The 23,361-nt window shown below is 43.8% G+C and overlaps 3 protein-coding genes across 3 annotated transcripts in view; 2 read left to right on the top strand and 1 right to left on the bottom strand.

Moving 5' to 3' along the window:
• Positions 1 to 1,649: 1,649 nt before the first annotated feature.
• Positions 1,650 to 6,785, bottom strand: LOC113469823 (latent-transforming growth factor beta-binding protein 4-like). The gene is made up of 9 exons (XM_026827776.1): positions 6,782 to 6,785; positions 6,103 to 6,351; positions 5,510 to 5,710; positions 4,725 to 4,901; positions 3,790 to 4,023; positions 3,361 to 3,654; positions 2,835 to 3,122; positions 2,495 to 2,555; positions 1,650 to 1,656 (listed from the first exon to the last, which is right to left on the bottom strand). The coding sequence occupies exons 1-9, from the start codon at positions 6,783 to 6,785 to the stop codon at positions 1,650 to 1,652; spliced, it is 1,515 nt and encodes a 504-aa protein (XP_026683577.1).
• Positions 6,786 to 7,358: 573 nt separating this feature from the next.
• LOC103514931 (tenascin-like) lies at positions 7,359 to 14,287 on the top strand. The gene is made up of 8 exons (XM_026827775.1): positions 7,359 to 7,494; positions 7,970 to 8,080; positions 8,357 to 8,605; positions 9,223 to 9,483; positions 9,938 to 10,126; positions 11,960 to 12,045; positions 13,749 to 13,814; positions 14,093 to 14,287. The coding sequence occupies exons 1-8, from the start codon at positions 7,359 to 7,361 to the stop codon at positions 14,285 to 14,287; spliced, it is 1,293 nt and encodes a 430-aa protein (XP_026683576.1).
• Positions 14,288 to 15,558: 1,271 nt separating this feature from the next.
• LOC103514930 (neurogenic locus Notch protein-like) overlaps positions 15,559 to 23,361 on the top strand; it is a 31,471-nt gene continuing 23,668 nt past the window's right edge. The window contains 9 exon segments of the mRNA XM_026827774.1: positions 15,559 to 15,711; positions 16,156 to 16,339; positions 16,458 to 16,600; positions 17,069 to 17,333; positions 18,802 to 18,998; positions 19,120 to 19,485; positions 19,880 to 20,135; positions 22,097 to 22,279; positions 22,896 to 23,033. Of these exon segments, the coding sequence (XP_026683575.1) occupies positions 15,559 to 15,711; positions 16,156 to 16,339; positions 16,458 to 16,600; positions 17,069 to 17,333; positions 18,802 to 18,998; positions 19,120 to 19,485; positions 19,880 to 20,135; positions 22,097 to 22,279; positions 22,896 to 23,033 (1,885 nt within the window).

The following is a 23,361-nucleotide window of genomic DNA, read 5'->3' as shown; positions in this document are numbered from 1 at the left end:
AAAAAAACTCTCCGTTGTTACTATGCCCTTTATCAAACCAATTTTTTCAAGTCAGAAAATCCAAGCGTTGCAGGCACGCGAACGTCAAGAGTTCGAAGCACCCGGCCTATACCTATGTATAAACAATTTACAAATTCTGTCTTCCTTCTCTCTTCGATTTCGGGACGATAAGACCTTAGCAGTTACAGTTCCCTCTGTCAAACCTCTTTAAAAAAACTCTCCGTTGTTACTATGCCCTTTATCAAACCAATTTTTCAAGTCAGAAAATCAAGCGTTGCAGGCACGCGAACGTCAAGAGTTCGAAGCACCCGGCCTATACCTATGTATAAACAATGTAACTCGTAAACTTTACCTTGGAAACAGATTTCATTGGGTTTACATTCCAGATCATTGGCGCACTGTCCCTTCACTTGACAGCCTCGGGTAAGATCGGTTGGGTTTCCGATGAGATCCGAAGGGCACAGGCACTGACCTTGAACACAGAGGGCTCGGGGACCACAGCGTACGTTAGCGCAGAGGTCTGTGCACCGGGAGTTCTTACACACATAGCTGAAAATGAAAGAACAATAAAGTTATAATTATTGCTCATAGGACAAGACATAGGACAACGTGGACGATGAGGAAGAAAGAAGAGAAAGATCTGGAGAGCTTCGAGATGTGGATGTGGAGAAGGCTAGAAGGAATCAAGTGGTCAGATAGAGTCAGGAATGAAGAAGTGCTGAGAAGAGTTGATGAGAAAAGAGAAATACTGAGAACCATAGTGAACAGAAAAAGAAGTTGGCTGGGTCACATCCTGAGAAGAAATTGTCTGCCGAGAAGAATCATGGAAGGAGAGCTGAGAGGAAAGAGATCAATAGAAAGAAGTAGCGCAGAGGTCTGTGCACCGGGAGTTCTTACACACATAGCTGAAAATGAAAGAACAATAAAGTTATAATTATTGCTCATAGGACAATATAACACGATTGCCTGGATGCCTGGCTCAGCACCTCCCCAAAATTGACTTTGAAGTCATCCATCCAGATGTTTCGAAATCTCCTCCATTTGTTTTTACAGAAATGGGTCTCCTCCATTTGTTTCCACTTTTCTGTTGTCATTAACAAAATAACTATATTTTACACAATAGCCCTCAGAAGCTCAGAACTCCTCGTAGGGCTTCGCGGGGTCAAGATTAGCTTCGTCTATTCAATAAAAGAGAAATACAATAATAATACAATGGATTGTTCCCCCTTTTAGGCGCTTTAACACTACGATTTTTTTTTCCCTTCATCAAGTTACACCTCGGTACCGCTTTCGCATTACATCAAGGCACATTCTTTTACATCCATGTCTATCGAAGAACGGAAAAATAGGGTTAGAAAATTTCCGCCCTGGCCGGGATTCGAACCCAGCACCTTGAGAGTCAGTGCTCTTGACCACTCGGCCACAAAGATGGTGGGCTAATACAATGTATTACTTACCCAGAAGGGCACGGCGCGTTCTTCGAGCAAACACACGTTGCCGGATCTTCACAGGAGTGCGGCACTACGGCAACAGGGGTACACGCTACAAACGGATTGCCGGCGTTACCCTCCTTGCAGCGGCAATCATAGGATCCAGGGGTGTTAATACAGACAGCATTACTGCCACATGTGTTACTGCTCCAGCACTCGTCAATATCTGAAATGACAGAACCAATTAAAATGTATTTAACGTACTGCTCTGATACATAATTGTCATACGACACAGTATAAAATCAAGCAGTTGACTTTTTCCTTCTTTGAAGGATGTTTGGGAGTACATAAGTATGTTTCTGAATAATGTATCTTTCACAACAAACTGTGAGGCATATCAGGAAATACCTACTATAATGGTTAGTCATTCATTCAACTGTAGCGTCAGAAAAATACTGGATTCGATTTCCGCTCGGGGCGAACTTTATCCTAAACATGTGAGATTCGTTCTCAGTACGACTGATTTTTTTTCCTATCCTGCCCTCCTTCCCTCTTCCAATTCAAGACGATAAGACCTCCGTTGTTATAGTTCCTACTATCCAACCTCTTAAAAAAAGGTTCAGAGAGATTACTGGTATTGTTTCACTTTATTTCATCAAATATGTATACGAGACCTTATTTAGACTGCTGGGGTAAAGGGAATTTTCAGTCCTATTCAAGCAATAAAAGCGTTATCAATATTGATTATAAGAACATCTACTTACCCACACACTGCACATACGGATTGCCCTTATATCCCGCCGGGCACTGGCACTCCACACTCCCTCCTGTCAGAAAACAGGATAGGAAAAAGCCAGCCGTTCCGAGAACGAACATTATCCCTTTAGGATAAAATCCGCCCCGGGCGGGAATCGAACCCGCGCCCAGTACCAAATAAATGAATGAGAGAATGGATATCGTTTTTATTATTATTCGGCACTGCTTTCGCATTACTTCAAGGCATATTATCGTACATAGGTACATGCCTATCCAAGAACGGGAATGTTTGGTTAGAAAATTTCCGCCCTGGTCCAGCACCTCCGTGTTGAGAGTCAGTACTCTTGACCACTCGGCCACAGAGGTGGGCTGGAATAGTTTCATTAGAAATCAGTAAATGGTTTCTCTAAAAAAAGTTGATTCCAAGGGTAAGGTAAACCTAGACCCTTGACAAATGGAGTTTGCCTGAAGGCATGTGATGTGTTCAAATCCACTCGACCCCCAAAGATACGTGTAGACATCTAGGTGAATGGGCTTGTAGAACACTTTGCGCGCGGGATGACGGATCAGTTCCTAGGCTTAAGCCCTTATCACACCCGGCGTTGAATGGGCTATGTAGGTTCTTACATGTAGGTACAATCTACTTACCCACACACTGCACATACGGATTGCCCTTATACCCGGCCGGGCACTGGCACTCCACACTCCCTCCTGTCTCCAAACATTGGGCCCCGGGCCCACACAACCCCGCCCCACTATCACACGACCCTCTGTCTTGCGGCCCAGCTGTGCCGCAACCCGCGTACGGATTGCCGTGTGTGCCGCTGTTACAGACGCAAATGTTGTCGCTGCCGGGGCTCGAACCTGGGGACTCTGAGTTGTACTCGCAGTGAGCGTTGGGACCGCACGGTGGGATACACACGGGCATAGTGACGGCTGAAATGGTGAAAAGAAAGAGGAAGTTAACGTTCCTGCTCGTTGCTGCACTCAGCCTCGTGAGAGCCATATCAAGGGAATGGTTGAACTTAAATGAGTTTACTAAAGAATATTACACAACAAGAGAGAAAAAAAGAAAAAAAAATATAGTGATATCTCAGAGAAAAACTCTTCGTTTATAAAGTATACGCCAAAAAATAAGGGGAAAAAACTATAAAAAATAAGAAAATCTACTCACGTGGCACACAGTTGAACTCTGGATCTCCCACATAGAACGGCGGACACACGCATCTGTCCAGGGCTGGATCACACTGGGCTCCGGCCCCGCACACCACACCCGCACATCGCGCCTTACACCGTCCTGCCACGCATACGCTCAGGGCCGGACACGGTTGGGTGGCAGAGCACAGGTCCGGATAGCAGGCGCCGCCTGGGAAGGGGTTACCGCGCGCACCGTCGGCACAAGTACAGGTCGGGCCTGCAGGCGTGACAATGCATGCCGCGCCTGGCGCGCACACGATACCTTCACATACTGGAAGAAACGAGAGAATGAGATTAAAAGAAAAAAATGGACTTTTACTTTACCCTTAAAAAATCACTCTTTGGATTTTTTAAAAAGGGAAAAAATAGTTCATCCTTAAAGGGGATTTAGCTAAAAACCACTTACATGAAACACATTTCCCGTTCAATCCTTCCGTATAGCCAAGCTCACACCGGCACGAGGCGCGATGATCCTGCGGCTCGCATAGCGCATGCGCACCGCACTCCACACTCCGGCAGGGGTCTACACACGCGCCCCCTCTACACTGTAGACTCGGGGAGCACTCCTTGTCTACACGACACTCGGTGCGGGGCGACCCTGACCCCACGCAGCCTAGAGTGTACGGGTCCCCTGTGGTACCTGAGGAATAGAATATACCCTGTTCATCCTAAACAGAGTGCAAAAGTCCTAAACAAAATGGACGCGGCTGACAAGGGATCAAGAAGAGACCGTCTAACATAATAATACCCTGTTTATACTGCCATAAAGAGATTAAATATTCCCTTGAATAGAACAGAATACAATAGAATAGACACTCCTATGGTAGATGAGGCTGATGAGGAATAGTAGAGGAAATGGATGATATGAGAAATAACTCAAATGACAGCGAAAACAGTATAAATGGATAAAAACGTAAGTGAAGTAGACAAAGTTACCCAAAACCTTTCACGGTCAATTTTTTTTTTTTTGTCGTGAATCGAACCCGAGACTTTCTGCATGACAAGCAAGCGCGTTGTAAATTTTGACATACTAAGTATACAATACTAATAGTACAGAGATCATACTTGAGTTGTCCAGTTCCAAAAGTGGACATCTCCCGGATGGACTTTTTTTTGGAAAACACGAAAAACTCATATCTTTTGAAACAAGCAGCCGATTTTAATTGTTTTGGTCTTTGAAAAAAAGCTAGAAAATCTAAGGGAATCTGTTGGTGTATGGGTATGGTATTTCTGGCAAAGTTGACATTAATTAGTTATATTCAAAGGTCAAAGTTCCGAGATGTCCAGTTTTGGCACCGTTAAATAAAATTGTCCCCATTTGGAACAGGGATTTTTACTTACCTTTAGGACAGACACACTTGAAGCCTCCCTTCTCGTTGACACACAGCGCACTGGACGCACAAGGTGACACGCCTAGGCACTCATCCACGTCCAAACAGCCCACCTTGTCTACACGACACTCGGTGCGGGGCGACCCTGACCCCACGCAGCCTAGAGTGTACGGGTCCCCTGTGGTACCTGAGGAATAGAATAGAATATAATACATATACCCCGTTTATACTGGCAGAAAGAGACTGAAAAATGGATGATATGAGAAATGACTCAAATGACAGAGAAAATGGTATGAATGGAGAAAAACGCAAGTAAATTGGTGATAATTCGAAGATGAACAGTTTGTCTAAATAAAGTCGGTTGGACTTATTTAGGAGTATTGGTAAAAAAAAAGTGTTTGAGTGCCGTTCATATTTGTTAATTAAACAACTGCTACATTAGACATTAGACTCATGTGATCTTTGTCGTAGCATGCCCATCCCGTAGTACATAGGTATCCCTCTCATCAGAAGGACAGGAAGAAACGCTGCGCTGAATCAACACGGGAACAAATTTATACATTTTTTGTTGTCTGTGGGAATCGAACCCAGGACGTTCTGCATGGCAATCAGGCGCTACCACTGGTTCAACCGTGCCCCTCACTTACCTTTCGGTTCGCGGTTCAGAACGAGTCAGTTAAACATGACTAGAGACCATCACCCCGGTGTATGGCAGAAAGAAAAATATCCTTTTTTTTATTCTGCCATCACCATTTGGCTACAGATGAAGCTGCTACAACAACAGCAAAAACTCACCTTTCGGACAGACGCACTTAAAGCCTCCCTTCTCGTTAACACACAGCGCACTGGACGCGCAAGGTGACACGCCTAGGCACTCATCCACGTCTAAACAGCCCAAAGTTGCTTCACCCGTGTACCCGGCTAGACAGGTACATTGGGGAGGGTCGGCCGGGGTACATTGGGCGTTGATACCGCACGAGAATCGTTCACATGGACCTGGAATGAGTTAAGCATGATTATTATAGATTTTTATGTGGACATAGAATGGGTTAAATAGTTCGTCTGCCTTGTAAGCGCTAGGCCGCAGGTTCGATTCCCGCTCGGGGCGGATTTTATCCTTAACGTATAATGTTCGTCCTCGGAACGGCTGGCTTTTACTATCCTGTCTTCCCTCTCTCTTCGCTTTCAGGATGATATAATAGGACTTTAGCCGTTACAGTTTCATCTATCAAACCTCTTTAAAAAAGTATTGTTTGAAAAATAATAATAAAAAGGCTTGGTTCTGATTGGTTCAAAGGTTTTCGCACAAGTGGCATCCAGTTTTTTCTCACTTTGTAAAGACTGTAGTTCCAAGCTAATGAGGGGGGGGACAAACAACAAAAACTCACTCTTGCACTTATGTCCATCATTCACATCCGCATAGTAAGGCGCCGGACACACGCATGCGGCGCGCACGCACCGTTCATACGGTCCGTCACAATCCGCATCCCGAGAGCACTGCACCCTAGCGTGGGTGCACCCTAGGAGCGGGTCACCGGATGAGTTAGGGGGGCACTGGCAAGTGTAGGACCCGGGGTGGTTGATACAGACCGCCCCCGGACCACACAGGTGACGGGATTCGGCGCATTCATCCACATCTGAAATGTAGAAATGAGAATAAAGATTTAGGAATACGTTTTTTGCCCCTTTTTTGGGGGCCTACAGTGTGGGTATATTCTTATAAATAATAATAGGCCCCAAAAACACCCGTCATAGGGCAAGGGCAATTTATTTAAAGATAAACTTTAAATATTACAATATAAATAAAATAAAATACAATATAAATAAATATATTCTTATCGTTATCCTAATAAATATCGATCGCCCTTCTGATGAAACCAATCGCCCCTTTTGATAAGGGTTGTAAGGGACACGCTAGATGGGCATGCTATGACACAGAACCATAAACCATAAAGTTCACTGTAGCACAAGCTTCATCGCTAACGAAATAAAAAGGAACTTTTTCTGATGGGGAAAAACTCTCAATTTTTCTTAATAGACACTGCTTTTTTGAGGGGATATTTCCACCCATTCTTAATACCTATAGTACTCAATAATAAGTTCGGTCGAGTGGATTAGAACACATCACATGTTTTCAGAAGACACACTCCATTTGTCAAGGGTCTAGGTACCTTTCCCTTGCGATTCACTTAGCTTGAAGAAACCGTTTGTTTCTTATTTCGTATCAATGAAACAACTGCTACATTAGACGCGTGTAGTCTGTGTCGTAGAATGTCCATACCGTAGGTAGTATGCAATCAAAATGATCTTACCTTCACAATATCCATCTTCCTTGGGTCTAAATCCTTTAGGACACGCACAATAGGACACACCGCCCGCTATGTTGACACATTCCGCCCCTCCAGGACACTGCCCCTGTGTGCCGCATGTAGCTAGAGTACATTCCCCGGCCACTATTTGGTACGGCGGCCTGCATTGACACTCCAGTGTATTACATTCTGGGAAATATAAGATAGGGTTATGTTGATAATACACGTTACAAGGTGTCCACTAGCCGCCTTGTGCTTCTGTCCGCCCGGATCTTATGTTGGTGAGTTTTGTGTTCTACCTAACGCCGCCTTGTCAAAATACTTAGCTGGATTTTATGTTGGTGAGTTTTGTGTTCTACCTAACGCTCACTTGTTGGAATAGCTGTGACGGTGTCAGTTGTGGTGTAAACGCGGTGTGTGTGGTGAATAACCACGAAGCACGGTGCTTCTGTCCGCCCGGATCTTATGTTGGTGAGTTTTGCGTTCTACCTAACGCGCGCTTGTCCAGGAATGATTTTGTATCCAATGTATGTTTCACCGCCGTTTTTATTTTGTTGCAATGAAAATATATACTTGTTTAAAATTTTGTTCAAACTTTAAGTAAATCAATTTTCTTTTAACAAATTTATTATAATTATTTTCTCAGGTGATCCAAATATCGAGTGTCGTCAGGTACCTTGCGTCCTAACTTATACTTTTTATAGGACTTAAAGTTGGCACGTACCTTACTGTTTGGTATTGGACGTTTCGGGTCTGAACTCCAAACCCGTCTTCAGCAATTTGTCAATGTGTTATCATTCGCGAACTCCGCGAACTTGTCAATTAGAACATAAAAAACCGCCGTTTTTATTTTGTTGCAATGAAAATATATACTTGTTTAAAATTTGGTTCAAACTTTAAGTAAATCAATTTTCTTTTAACAAATGTATTATAATTATTTTCTCAGGTGATCCAAATATCGAGTGTCGTCAGGTGCCTTGCGTCCACAATCACGATTGTTCAACATCGCATGCATGTGATCTGTTGTCCCACACGTGTATCCCTGCCTGTGATTCAGGTAAGCACATTTTTCTGTTTACTTGGCGTCAATTTTTTCACACGAGATGTTTTTTATGTGAGATATCACTATTTTTTGCCCTTGAAGAATTGATAATATTGTCTCCAGATTTTTTTATTATTATTATTTATGTGAGATATTCTTTTTAAGGACTTACTTAATTTTAAGTGACAGGGTTCGCACTTACGTGAGCTCTTCCACCCAACCACTGATAATTTTGTGTAATTTTATCTTGAAAATTCTAAAGTTAAAAATTGCCTATCCCTCTCTTATCAGGAGCTTGTGGAACTAACGCTGTGTGTATTCCGGAAGACCACCGTCCCGTCTGTCACTGTCCCGTGGGTACCCACCCCTCGCCCTCCCCTGACGTCCACTGTGCCCGCGAATCCAACCTATGCCGGGACTCGAACCCGTGTCATCCGACTGCAAGGTGTGAGGATACCGGGGCTACCAATGGAAAGGTCGTGTGTTCGTGCCCCGAGCTGAGCGTCGGGGACCCGTACAAGACTGGCTGTGTCCCTCAAGGTAAAGTCGAATACTTTATTTAGCCTTTTTGTTGTTGTTGTTGGTGTTTTTTTTTTTTTTTTTTTTTTTTTTTTTTTTTATTGGGATGATATACCTACACTGCCAAGGCCAAGCGTGGCATTACTTCAAGGCAGTGACCTTATTTAGATTGCCCGCATAGGACTGAAGAGTACCTACCTACCTTTTTGCCAGTAGTTCCCTATATTTTCTCATTTATTGTCATATTAAATGTTGAAGGGCCAGCCTTGTTAGCTTGGCTGGTAGTGCGTCTGCCTTGTAAGCGCTAGGCTGCGGGTTCGATTCCCGCCTGGGGCGGATTTTATCCTAAGCCGATAATGTTCAATCTCGGAACGGCTGGCTTTCTCCTATCTTGTGTTCCCTCGCTCTTCAATTTCGGAACTATAAGACCTTAGCAGTTACAGTTCCCTCTATTAAACTCTTTAAAAATAAATAAATAATAATTTGATTTTTTTTTTCTTCTTCTTCTTTACTTTACTGAATTCGATGTTGAGAAATTTTGATTGTATTTAACAAAATAAATAATTGAAAAAACGGCTCTATTTTATTATAATATAATCATGTACTTCAATTTTCCTTTCTCATCTCTCCCCTCACAGGTCAATGCCCGCGTGGGGACGCCGACTGTCCGCCAAGCTCGCGCTGTTCGGGCGGCCAATGCGTGAGTGTCTGTCAGGGCGCGTGCGGCCCGAACGCTCTGTGCCGCGCGGTAGGCAAGCGCCCGGTGTGCGCGTGTCCGGATGGGTTCAGTGCGGTAGGCGGAGAGGCGCGCGTGGGCTGCTTTAGGGAGATGTCGGCCTGTGCGGGAGATCAAGAGTGTTTGGCCGGCGAAGAGAAATGTATTGGCGGCCGATGCCGAGGTAAGACGAAACGAGGTGTCAATTTTTCAAGCGTGCCGGGAGGTGCGTGAACGTCAAGAGCTATATTACACGAAACAGTGTTGATATTTTTCGGCATTACGAGTGTCTTTACATCCTCTTATTTGACTTGAGATCCCCATGTGTAATGGGTCAAATCTTATAACCAACTTTTAAATCAGTTTGCCGATTGTCATGAAATCGGAAGACTTATTGCTTATTGTATTCTTTATTCTAGATGGCATTCCGTTGTAGATTTTGGATGTTTTACAGTGTAGTAATAAAGTGTTTTCTTGAATTTTTCACTTTTTTTACCTAAATTTGAGTTATCATTACTTCAATATAACCTAGTATAGGGACCTGAATAAAGTAATAATAGGGACCTAAGAAAAGTATTTTTTAGGCAACTATCAACCTAAATCATAGTCTTAACCCCTCGTTTTCCATCTCATTTCAGTGGCCTGTCTCTCTCACTCTGACTGTTCAGAAGGGGAACGCTGTATCTCTTCCCTCTGTCAAAGCCCGTGTACCTCTCACTCCCAATGTCCCACAGGCCAGGCATGTCAGGCCGGTACTTGTGAGCTGGGATGTCGTCAGAATGAAGAGTGCTCGGGACAGATGATTTGCGCCGGGAGCAAGTGCACAGGTGAGAAGGGAAAGGGATTAATAAAATAATAATACTACCTAGTAATAATGAAAAAAAAAACTTCAAAGGTTGGGTGGAAGAGCTCTGTGTGAGAATCCTGCCATAAAGTCTTTATTTTTTAATTTTTTTTTTTTTTTTTTTTTTAATCAACCAATCAGATAGCTTAATCTGAGAGTTAAACTTTAACCGACTTCAAAATCACTTTGTGGTCCCCGGCCTAAATCTGCCACCCCTGTTTTTGGGGTGGTCGCCATATTCTACCATCACCAATCGGCAATCGACTAAAGTTAATGCCGCTATAACAACAACCATCACCTTCTAAATTTGCTGAAATAAGTACCCGAAAAATAGAATGTACCTAATTTATCCAGCTGGGATTAGACAGAAAAGTCTCTTAACTTCTTTGGCCAGGTGGTCACCCATCCGGATGCTAACCACGCCAACGTTGCTTTACTCAAGTGATTCTGTTGCATTCAACGTGCTGTCTTCGCTGGCTAATAGAAGTCGCGCTACTTGGGTGATGTTTCAAAGTCATAGAGCAGGAAAAATGAGGACCAACGGAATTTTTCTTTTTCTTCTACTACTTCTAAATACCGAGATAAATCAATTTAAAAATACCGGTAAATCGTGAAGTTTGACGTCTCCCGTACGCGATGACGTCAAAGATTTAAAAAATACCGGTAAATCGTGAAGTTTGACGTCACGGCATACGCTCCCGTAGGCGATGACGTCATCATTCATGTTCGTTTGTTTGTGCGCAAGCGTTTCTGCGCATTTTGACGTGAAATCTGACGTCACAACTCTTTGAACTTTTTCATTACAGCGGTTAAAAATTGAATTTTCGACCTTTTAAAGTTACTTTTTCGGAGTTTTGACCTCAGATTTGGATTTTTCACAACTTTTTACATAGGAATCGACCTTTTATTGATATTATTTTCCCATTTGCAACTGCTCCATTGCTCCATTGAGACTTTGACATTCTTTATGAGCTATACAATCTATAGAAACTAAAAATTTTAGGACGGGCCGCAGGCGAAAATTTTGGTTTCATCAATTATTTGCGGTAAAAAGAGCTGAAAAAAATCTGCGTTTGCCTGAGATCGAACTCATAACTGCGAATATCGCGAACAAACCGCGGATACCGCGAACAAACCGCGGTTACCGCGAACAAAACGCGAATACCGCGAACAAACCGCGGATACCGCGAACAAACCGCGGATACCGCGAACATACCGCGGATACCGCAACTCTTGAGAGCAGTGGACATGAAGAAAATTGGAGCTTTTTAGTCCGTCCTTCCTTTATTCCCCGTAAGTGACTTGTATCCTTCGTGTCATTTGCGCCACCAAGAACTTTTGTCGACTTTCCTGTAAGAACCTGTGAGTACAACTAGATAATCTAGATATCAATCGCAATTACTGCAGGAAACATTATTATTTATTACTTTTTCAATATGTCCATATTGTCCATCCATATTTTGTTCTGTATTCCCCATTTATTTTTCTAAATTAGGTATATAGGGTAAGTGTACCATTTATTCGCCCACCTAAAAAATGTACCATTTATTGGCCCACCTGCCCACATTTATTTTTCTAATTTTTGTTTTTATGACTACAATTTTGGAATACTACTGGTTTGATAGCATTCTTTAAGCCCTTTCTTTTGATGAAATTGGATCTTGAAAAAGTTCGTCGAGTTCAGACTTATGTGGCGTATGGTACAGTGGTACAGGTGGGCCAATAAATGGTACGTTTTTTAGGTGGGCGAATAAATGGTACACTTACCCTATGTAGGCACATATTTCATTCATTTCTTACTGCTCTTTCCCCCCAGAACTATCATGTGCTTTGGGCGAGCGTTGTGTATCAAATCGGTGCGAGAAGATATGCTATGCTGCCGCTAACTGCCTAAGTGGGGAAGTATGTCGCCAGATTTAAGTTATATTTCTCCTACCATAATGGCGGAACCATGATTTCATGTGACACATGAATCTGTCCGCAAAAGGTTAATAGAATAGAAGAATAGACTATGTACTCTGTTTATGCTACCAGAATGAGACTCAAAAGTCCCTTTTAGAGTGTAGAAAAGTTAGTTGATAGAAGAAACTGTAACTGCTATGGTCTTATCGTCCCGAAATCGAAGAGAGAAGGAGGACAGGATAGGAGAAAGCCAGCCGTTCTGAGACGAACCTTATCGGTTTAGTATGAAGTCCGCCCCGGGCGGGAATCGAACTCTCACCTAGCGCTTACGAGCCATGTGCGCTACCCTCCAAACTAACTCTAAAGACAAACTAAGTCTTCGAGAGCTTGTCTAACAAGCCACATTTCAAGTGAGGGGATTTACAGTTCTTTGGGTCAACTGATTCTTACATATGCATGAGAAAGAGTCTTCAGGATTTCTAATTTCTAGGAATCTAGGAATTTTAGGTGTTTTGACGGCATTACTGTGGGACTATAGTATGCTGTGTCATCTGGCTAACCCAAACTTTGGTCAGTTCATCAATAAAATTTATTGATTGTTTCTCTCTAGGGATCAGAGCAGCCAAACCCCCAGCCTGGCTAGCTGGAGGTTACAGTATGCTTATCATGCTTCAAAGGAAAAGCACAGGTCCTCATGATGGTTGACTGCGGTTCGCGACGGACCAAGTAATCTTGGCTTCCGGCGCGAACGACATGCATAAAACATAGTTAGTTAAAGCGCCTTATGGAGGAAAAAAAAATCTTGGCTAGAGACCATCAACCCCCTTCGGTGCAGCTACACCCCTATAACAAGAATTCCGGGATAAACTAAATCTTTATCACTAAGAAAACCGGTCTGCACTTGACCAAATAAACAACATTATTGATGGAAAAGAGTTAACATGTTTCAGAATCTCCTGATGTCATCCTTTAGTCCTAAGGACTAAATAAACAACATTATTGATGGAAAAGAGTTAACATGTTTCAGAATCTCCTGATGTCATCCTTTAGTCCTAAGGACTAAATAAACAACATTATTGATGGAAAAGAGTTAACATGTTTCAGAATCTCCTGATGTCATCCTTTAGTCCCAGTATAAATAAGCACTATTATTATTATTATTATTATTATTATTATTATTATTATTATTATTATTATTATTATTTTGACGCTGATATATGACTAGGTGTGTTTACACGGAAGGCTAGAACTGCTGTAAACACCAGAGATAAGATGAAAATGTAGCTCTTTTAAGAGGTTTGATAGAGGAAACTGTACCAACGGAGGTCCTATCGTCTCGAGAGCGAAGAGAGGACAGGATAGAAAGCGAGCCGTTCCGAGAACGAACATTATCCCTTTAGTATCTTTTCAAAAACCGAGCAAGAGTACAGAATCGAAGAAAACCAGCTGTTCCGAGAGGATAATGTTTGCCCTTGGCTGGAATCGAACTTTCAGCTTCGATCTAACTGGTGGGAATGATATAGGGAATTGTAACAACGGAGGTCTTATCGTCCCGAAATCAAAGAGAGAACAGAGAATGATAGGATTGGAAATTGGAAGCCAGCCGTCCCGAGAACAGACCTTATCTGTTTAGGATAAAATTCGCCATTCTCGGGAATCGAACCCGGAGCTTTGAACTAAATTTTCGTTGTATTTTGTTTCAGAAATGTTCGGATGACAAGACATCTCATATTCCTACGTTTGCCAGAACAGAGCCACCTGATACTCAAGTAAGTCAGACTCAAGTAAAGGTAGGAAACACACGTCCACTTCAACTGGGAAGTCCGATGACCTTTGGGTGCGCACTCGTCAAAAAATAGCTCGTTGATTAACAAGTAAGCATGTGAATAGTTGATCCCATGGGATTTTTCACGCCGAATCGAATGGTGAAACTTTTAGAACTGTCCGACTTACAGTTGAGAAGTTGCGGTTCCCCTCCATGCGCTTCCATCGGACTTCCCAGTTGACGTGGACTGTAATACAGAAGATATTTTGTGGTCTCACACAGTACACACGCTATCAAGCATGTGAAAAGGAATCCATGTCTACTTTCCTACCACGTGTATCAGAGACACTCCTAATGCTGTTAAAACCCCTGGAATTGCCTTCTCCAGCCGACCTGAACCTAAATGCCCCTGCATGGTTTTCCACCGCGTCCCTGTGTATGCAATGTGCACAGCACGTGAAAATCGTCGGACCGTGACCCGAATACATTCCGATCATTCCATTGTTGCTTAACCCATGAGAGCCGAGGCCTACAAAGTCACACCAAACTTGATCGAACCCTTCTCTCTTTTTCGCCAATATCTCAGTCGCTCCACGTCAGAGCGCATCGGATATTCGTCTATTAGTTAGAAAACAAAATTTCCGACTATTTTCAATATTATTTGACATATTTACTCAGTACCGGTCCGGAGTTAGAAGCGGTTACCTTCTCCAGCCGACCTGAACCTAAATGCCCCTGCACGGTTTTCCACCGCGTCCCTGTGTATGCAATGTGCACAGCACATGAAAATCGACGGACCGTGACCCGAATACATTCCGATCATTCCATTGTTGCTTAACCCATGAGAGATGAGAGCCGAGACCTGCATAGTCACACCAAACTTGATCGAACCCTTCTCTCTTTTTCGCCAATATCTCAGTCGCTCCACATCAGAGTGCATCGGATATTCGTCTATTAGTTAGAAAACAAAATTTCCTACTATTTTCAATATTATTTGACATATTTACTTAGTACCGGTCCGGAGTTAGAAGCGGTTAAATTTCAGCACGATCCAACCAAGAAAACCTTCTCCAGCCGACCTGAACCTAAATGCCCCTGCACGGTTTTCCACCGCGTCCCTGTGTATGCAATGTGCACAGCACATGAAAATCGTCGGACCGTGACCCGAATACATTCCGATCATTCCATTGTTGCTTAACCCATGTGAGCCGAGGCCTACATAGTCACACCAAACTTGATCGAACCCTTCTCTCTTTTTCGCCCATATCTCAGTCGCTCCACGTCAGAGTGCATCGGATATTCGTCTATTAGTTAGAAAACAAAATTTCCTACTATTTTCACTATTATTTGACATATTTACTTAGTACCGGTCCGGAGTTAGAAGCGGTTAAATTTCAACAAGATCCAATGGAAGGAAAAAAAAGTTCTGCTCATAAGGGATAATAACTTGGAAGTTGGAAAAAGTCCTCTTCTTCAAGAATCCTTAAGCTGTGTCCACACATAGTCGACGCCGTCAATCGACGTCGACTGAAGCCGTGCTCTCGACAATATAGATTCACCTCGTCGATCGACGGCGTCAACTGTGTATGGACAAGACATGACAAAACAATAAACTCCTCTCGTGTCTTCATTTCAGTCCGGTTGTGTCAAGCTAGAATGCACACACAGCACAGACTGCGGCCCATCCCAAGTCTGCGTGTCCAGTAAATGTGTCGACCCGTGCGGCCTTCCGAACAGCTGCGGCCAAAATGCCGCATGTCGGGCCGATAAACATGCGGCTGTGTGTACGTGTGCCGAAGACCATACCGGGGATCCCTTCCTGGGGTGTACCAGACTGTTGTATTGTAGCGGTGATAGTCAATGTCCCACTGGGACTCATTGTAGCAATGGATTGTGCTCAGGTGAGAATAGAGAACGGAATAGAATAGGTTCGATTCCCGCCCGGGGCGGATTTTATCCTGATGGGATAATGTTCGTTCTCGGACCGGCTGGCTTTTACACTTACCCTATGTAGGCACATATTTCATTCATTTCTTACTGCTCTTTCCCCCCAGAACTATCATGTGCTTTGGGCGAGCGTTGTGTGTCAAATCGGTGCGAGAAGATATGCTATGCTGCCGCTAACTGTCTGAGTGGGGAAGTATGCAGGGGAGGCGTATGTATACCAGGATGTAGTTCGGATCAAGACTGTGCTAACGATCAAATATGTGCCGGGAGTAAGTGTAGGTAAGTCGAAACTTTGAGTTATTTTGTGAACATAACTGTAGGTTGGTAAGTCATTTATACTATCATCAAGTATCCCGCTAACTGTGTCTAAGTATGTGGGAGAGGCGTATGTATAGCAGGATGTAGTTCAGATCAAGACTGTGCTAACGATCAAATATGTGCCGGGAGTAAGTGCAGGTAAGTCGAAACCTCGAGTTGTTGTATGTATGTGGATTGGTAAATACGGGACGAAGTATGTATACCAGGATGTAGTTCAGATCAAGACTGTGCTAACGATCAAATATGTGCCGGGAGCAAGTGCAGGTAAGTCGAAACTGTCACATGTCACCTCTTTTGCTTGAAAGGAATTTTAATTGAGTCAAGCACAACTTGTCGTTGTAGCAGTGGCAGCAGATCAGTCAGCATCTCCAACAGGTTCCAGGGTTGGCCTCGGCGGCCTGTGTTGACGGCCGGTGTAGGAATCCGTGCGAGGCCGATGAGGTGTGTGGTAGAAATGCGGAGTGTGCGGTGGTGAATCATACGCCGCGCTGTACGTGTGTGGCCGGTACTGTGGGAGATCCTAAGGTGAGTACTCAACTAGTTTAGAAGCAAAATCCATGAGAACCGAGGCCTACATTAAAATTACACCAAACTTGACCAAACCCCTCTCTTTTTCGTTAATATCTCAGTCGCTCCACGTCAGAGTGCATCGGGGATCTGTCCATAAGTTAGAAAACAAAATCTCCTACTATTTCCACTATTATTTGACATATTTACTCAGTACCAGTCCGGAGTAGGAAGTGGTTAAATTTCAACAAGATCCAATGGAAGGAAAAAAAAAGTTCTGTTCATATGGGATAATAACTTGGAAGTTGGAAAAGTCCTCTTCTTCAAGAATCTTTAAGCTGTGTCCACACAGAGTCGACGCCGTCAATCGACGTCGACTGAAGCCGTGCTCTCGACAATATAGATTCACCTCGTCGATCGACGGCGTCAACTGTGAATGGACAAGACATGACAAAACAATAAACTCCTCTCGTGTCTTCATTTCAGTCCGGTTGTGTCAAGCTAGAGTGCACACACAGCACAGACTGCGGCCCATCCCAAGTTTGCGTGTCCAGTAAATGTGTCGACCCGTGCGACCTTCCGAACAGCTGCGGCCAAAATGCCGCATGTCGGGCCGATAAACATGCGGCTGTGTGTACGTGTGCGGAAGACCATACCGGGGATCCCTTCCTGGGGTGTACCAGACTGTTGTATTGTAGCGGTGATAGTCAATGTCCCACTGGGACTCATTGTAGCAACGGATTGTGTTCAGGTGAGAATAGAGAACTCAATAATAAAAGGTATAAGGGACGGACTATCTATTGTATTCGCTTCGGTGTCGTCTGTCTGTCTGTCGGTCGGTCGGTCTGTCCCCATAGAAGGAGTGTCAAACGTAAAAAAAAGCTAGCATAGTTAGCTTGGAAGGTAGCGCATCTGCTTTGTAGGCGCTAGGCCGCGGGTTCGATTCCCTCCGGCGACGAATTTCATCCTGAACGAATAATGTTCTTCTCAGAGCGGCTGGCTTTCTCCTATCCTGTCTTCCTTCTCTCTCCGCTTTCGGGACGATGAGACTGTCAAACGTAAAAAAAAGCTAGCATAGTTAGCTTGGAAGGTAGCGCATCTGCTTTGTAGGCGCTAGGCCGCGGGTTCGATTCCCTCCCGCGTCGGATTTTATCCTATCCTGTCTTCCTTCTCTCTTCGCCTTCGGGACGAGGAGACCTTATATGTGCCGGGAGCAAGTGCAGGTAAGTCGAAACTGTCACATGTCACCTCTTTTGCTTGAAAGGAATTTTAATTGAGTCAAGCACAAATGCTTGTCGTTGTAGCAGTGGCAGCAGATCAGACAACACCTCCAACAGATTCCAGGGTTGCAATGAGATCTAAGAAGGTGGCAGCTTGCGTTGGGTTCTCCCAGAGGTCTCTCGGAGTTAGGGTCAGTTTAGCCGGGCAATTAAAGAGGTGATTGGTGTCCCTCAGTTCCATCAGATCCTCAACTGAAATACTTGTCACAAATATCGTTACCCGCTTAATACACCACGCTAAATTTTATGACTTGAATTGGACGCGAACCACCAACCTCCAGATTCAAAGTCCACCAGGCTAACCACTACTGAGGTTGGTCCCTCCTTTGCATGATTTTGTATGCTAAACAAACGTTAGCATGGTGAATAGGGTGTCTACCTTTACAATAAGACACCTTTAACACATTCTCTTCCTCTCTCCCTCACAGATGTGGTCGGTGGCAGCTTGCGTTGGGTTCTCCCAGAGGTCTCTCGGAGTTAGGGTCAGTTTAGCCGGGCAATTAAAGAGGTGATTGGTGTCCCTCAGTTCCAGGTCTTTTTACCAGGATCACGAAAATGGTGGTGCAAATTTTGTCCGGAAAACCATAAAGCCAAAAAACCAAAAAAACAAAGGAGACCTTAGCGGTTACAGTTCCCTCTATCAAACCTCTTTAAAAAAAATCAAGACATTATACCTACAATCTTTCTAACCCCTTAATAGAATGATCAGGAATGCCAATGACGGCGATTTTATTTTAATTAAATTTACTCTTTATTACTTTTTACTTTCCTTTTATATTTCATTTTATTACTTTTGTTCTACTGTATTTGATTGTTGTTTGATATTTTTTTCTATTGTCATTTTTGTATAAAGGCTTAGTCCCGTAAATAAATAAACTTCCCTTACCTCTGCCTCTACTTAGAGGAAAAAACTTAATCCATCCATGTTTTGATTCCCAGCTTCATGCACCAGCTCCCGCGACTGTATCGGCGAGCAGCAATGTATCTCCGGCCTGTGCCAACCTACTTGCCGTTCCAACACGACCTGCCCTGCCCAACACTACTGCAATAGTGGTCTATGTGTCCTTGAGATGCAGTGTACCACTCATGATCAGTGCAGTGCCACGGAGCAGTGTAGATCCAACGATATGGGACAGGTAAGTCATGTCACTGCACTGTCCAGCACTACTGTAACCTTGGTCTGTGTGTCCCTGAGCTTGATCTTAATGAACAAACTACTTGATCCTAATTAACAAACTTCTCTCTCGCCCCCAACAGATGCAATGCCGTCCCGCATGTGAAGGCATCCTGTGCGGGCGTAACGCTCTCTGTACCGCCTCTGACCATCACGCCACCTGCTCCTGTAAGCCCGGCTACGTCGGTCACCCCGGGCCGAGTATGGGCACCGGCCCTAGTAGCCACTCGGGTCACGCGGGCGGGAAGCATGGCCCCGGGCTGAGCCCAGGCGCTACTAGCCACTCGAGCCATTCGGGCGGGCCGGTGGGCTGTCACCGCGTGGAATGTAACTCACATGCGGACTGCAGCGGGGATAAAGTGTGCGAGGATCACCGGTGTAAGATATCCTGTCTGGCCAACAACCCGTGCGGACCTAACGCCCTGTGTAGCGCTGAGAAACATAAACAGGTAAATATACATGGACGTACTATTAAGTAAATGGACTTTGGAAATTTTGCCAGCCTAGTTAGCTTCGACAGTGCTCCTGCCTTGTAAGTGCTAGGTTCGTGGGTCCAATTCTCGCCCGCGGAGAACTATATTTTAAACAGATAAGGTTCTTTCTCGGAAAGGCTATCCTATCCTTCGATCGGCACCTATTACAGTTCCCTCTTTCAAACCTCAAAAGAATAAATGAAACAAGTAAAATAAAATAAGCAAGTAATGGAGGTAGTAATACTATCCACAATAGTTATGAAGATACTTTCTGTTATATCACAAAAAACTAACAATTTAACTCTTTTTACTTACTATTAACTCTTTATATTTAATTTGCCAGTTAATCTTACCTTTCCTTCCTTCTCAGATCTGCTACTGTCAGCCAGGCTACACGGGGGACGCGTATTTCGGCTGCCACCTCATCGACTTCTGCGCCGCCAAGCCGTGCGGCCCCGGGGCTCGGTGTGACAATAGCCGCGGCTCCTACAAATGTCTGTGCCCCCTGGGGTTAGTGGGGGACCCGTACGGGGCGGGCTGTGTTTCGGCCTCCCAGTGTACACGCGACGATCAGTGTCCCCCCGGGGCGCACTGTGTTAAGACCGACGGAGTGCCTAAGTGTAAAGGTGAGTTGATTTTTAACTAAAGTCCCTTTATTGATGAGATATTCATTTTTAAATTTTATTTTTATCCCACAAGATTGTGGGTATCACAGCATTACTCAGTGCCTTCTTTGCAATCAATTCCCATATTTCAACAATCTTTTTACACTGATAATGACTCCAACCGATTGGAGTAACTACCTACTCAACGCACTGTGTTAAGACCGACGGAGTGCCTAAGTGTAAAGGTGAGTTGATTTTTAACTAAAGTCCCTTTATTGATGAGATATTCATTTTTTAAATCTTATTTTTATCCAACAAGTTTTGTGGGTATCACAGCATTGCTAAGTGCCTTCTTTGCAATCAATTCCCATATTTCAACAATCTTTTTACACTGATAATGACTCCAACCGATTGAAGTAACTACTCAATTGAGGAGCTGGGTGCAAAAAGGGAAATATGGATTTTTTGCCCTTTTTGCACCCAGCTCCTCAATTGTCCTCACGAGGCTGAGTGCATCCCGAAATCCAAGCACAGAGCTGAACAAATTTTGACCCTTCCCGGAATCGAACCCGGGACCTCCGGTATACAAGCCTAGTGGCATACCCACTCGGTCACGGAGGTTGCTACACTTCCCTCTACGTACTTTCCTCTCATCTTCACTCTGTTAAGAGGGTTTACAAGCCTAGTGGCATACCCACTCGGTCACGGAGGTTGCTACACTTCCCTCTACGTACTTTCCTCTCATCTTCACTCTGTTAATAGCTTTTTTTTTAAAGAGGTTTGACAGAAGGATCTGTAACTGCTATGGTCTTATCGTCCCAAAATCGAAGAGAGAAGGAACTTTTTTAAAGAGGTTTAACAGAGGGAACTGTAACTGCTATGGTCTTATCGTCCCGAAATCGAAGAGAGAAGGAAGAGAGGGATAGGAGAAAGCCAGCCGTTCCGAGAACGAACATTATCCCATCAGGATAAAATCCGCCCCGGGCGGGAATCGAACCATTTTAAAGAGGTTTGACAGAGGGAACTGTAACTGCTATGGTCTTATCGTCCCGAAATCGAAGAGAGAAGGAAGCCAGGTGGAAGAAAGCAGAGGGAACTGTAACTGCTAGTTATCGTCCCGAAATCGAAGAGAGAAGGAAGACAGGATAGGAGAAAGCCTACGATGGGAACTGTAACTGCTATGGTCTTATCGTCCCGAAATCGAAGAGAGAAGGAAGACAGGATAGGAGAAAGCCAGCCGTAGGTTTGACAGAGGGAACTGTAACTACTATAGTCTTATCGTCCCGAAATCGAAGAGAGAAGGAAGACAGGATAGGAGAAAGCCAGCCGTTTCGAGAACGAACATTATCCCATCAGGATAAAATCCGCCCCGGGCGGGAATCGAACCCGCGGCCTAGCGCTTACAAGGCACACGCACTACCAACTAAGCTAACTAGGCTGGCCTTGACTTCCTTAGGAACCTAGGAAAAGTATCTTTTTACAATGTATCTCCGGCCTGTGCCAACCTACTTGCCGTTCCAACACGACCTGCCCTGCCCAACACTACTGCAATAGTGGTCTATGTGTCCCTGAGATGCAGTGCAACACTCATGATCAGTGCAGTGCCACGGAGCAGTGTAGATCCAACGATATGGGACAGGTAAGTCATGACACTGCACTGTCCAGCACTACTGTAACAGTGGTCTGTGTGTCCCTGAGCTTGATCTTTCGGTTTCGGGACGATAAGACCATAGCAGTTACAGTTCCCTCTGTCAAACCTCTTAAAAAAATAAGACTAAAATAAAAATAAAAAAAAACTTCTAATCTACCAAAGTAATCCAATTAGAATAGAATAGTAGCCAGAGACAAAAGCACTTAAGGTAGAAACACACTATTATCACATCACGTCTCGTGAGCTCTGACTCTCAACCCGGAGATGTTGGGTTCGAATCCCGACTAGCTAATACTCTATTAACCTCTCGTAATTTCCCCTCTTCCCTCAGCTTCCTGCCAATCAGACGAAGAGTGTGGTTTGGGTGAGAAGTGTCTACAGGGTCAATGTAACAACCCGTGCGAGCGACAGGGTGCCTGTGGTGTCAACAGTCTGTGTAACGTACTGACACATAGGAAGGTGTGCTTCTGTCCGCGTGGCTTCACGGGGGACCCTGAAACTGAATGTGTGCGAAGTAAGTAACCACCGGCAACATTTTCATCTGAAATATTGTTTCTAAACAATCCACAAATGTTTGGTAGCAACAAGCCTGCAAGTTTGTTACTCTTGTGACGTATTTTAGGGGAAAAAACCCCTCTTGTAAACTAAAATGACTATGTTAATTGAGGATAATTCGCCCCTTTTCTATCCTGATAGTAGGTACACAAAATGTGTTTTTTTTTTTTTCTTCTTCTTCTTCTTCTTCTTCTTCTTCTTCTTCTTCTTCTTCTTCTTCTTCTTCTTCTTCTTCTTCTTGGCTTTCGTTTTGTACACGAAAAGTTTTTGTGTGGGACATCACTCTTTTTTTTAATTATAAGAAAAACTTCTCAATATTCCGAATCCACAATTGGTAGTTGATCCAGAGCATTTATTTGACGTTCGCTATCTGATTCCTTCTTTTATCTTTCAGGTAGTCTTCTTCTTAGCCTTCTCTCACTCAGGTGGGGTCGGCGTTTATTCATAGCAGCTTCAAACTGCCTTACTTCAATTCAATTCATATTTTTATCGTGATATTTAACCTTAGTTATTTACATCTTATTCTGATAATCCCTTCTCTTCAGGCACTAATCTAATTTTTATTCTCATTTCAGTGCCCGTACCGTGTGAAGTTAGCAAGGATTGTCCGTCCTCGACACAACACGTGTGTAAAGATAACCTCTGTATACCTCAATGTAGTGGAGATAACGATTGTGCCCTCAACGAGAAGTGTTCTAATGGGACTTGTGTGTGTAAATTTTAAATCATTACATGAAAGTAAAATCAAAAAATCAAATCAAGAATAAAAATAAACTGAATATTAAACAAATTAGGCAGGTACATACATAGGTACTGATTTTCTGTAATCACTACGGGCTAAAAAATTCCCGGAGGGACGGACCCTGCTTGTTATAGTTTGTTTTTAGCAAAAATAGAAAACTGCGATTCTATTATAGCAAGTTAAATGCACTGGTCCCCGCTGGATCACTGAAGTTGAGAAACATTGCCCTTAGTTTGTAATCAGATAAGTAACCAACTTGCACATAGCGTGATTTCCAGCCTACTCAGGCTAAAAGGTGT

The sequence above is a fragment of the Diaphorina citri genome, unplaced genomic scaffold (genome assembly GCF_000475195.1).
Source record: "Diaphorina citri unplaced genomic scaffold, Diaci psyllid genome assembly version 1.1 scaffold1245, whole genome shotgun sequence".
Taxonomy (NCBI): domain Eukaryota; kingdom Metazoa; phylum Arthropoda; class Insecta; order Hemiptera; family Psyllidae; genus Diaphorina; species Diaphorina citri.
This window is presented reverse-complemented; position numbering and strand designations above follow the sequence as displayed.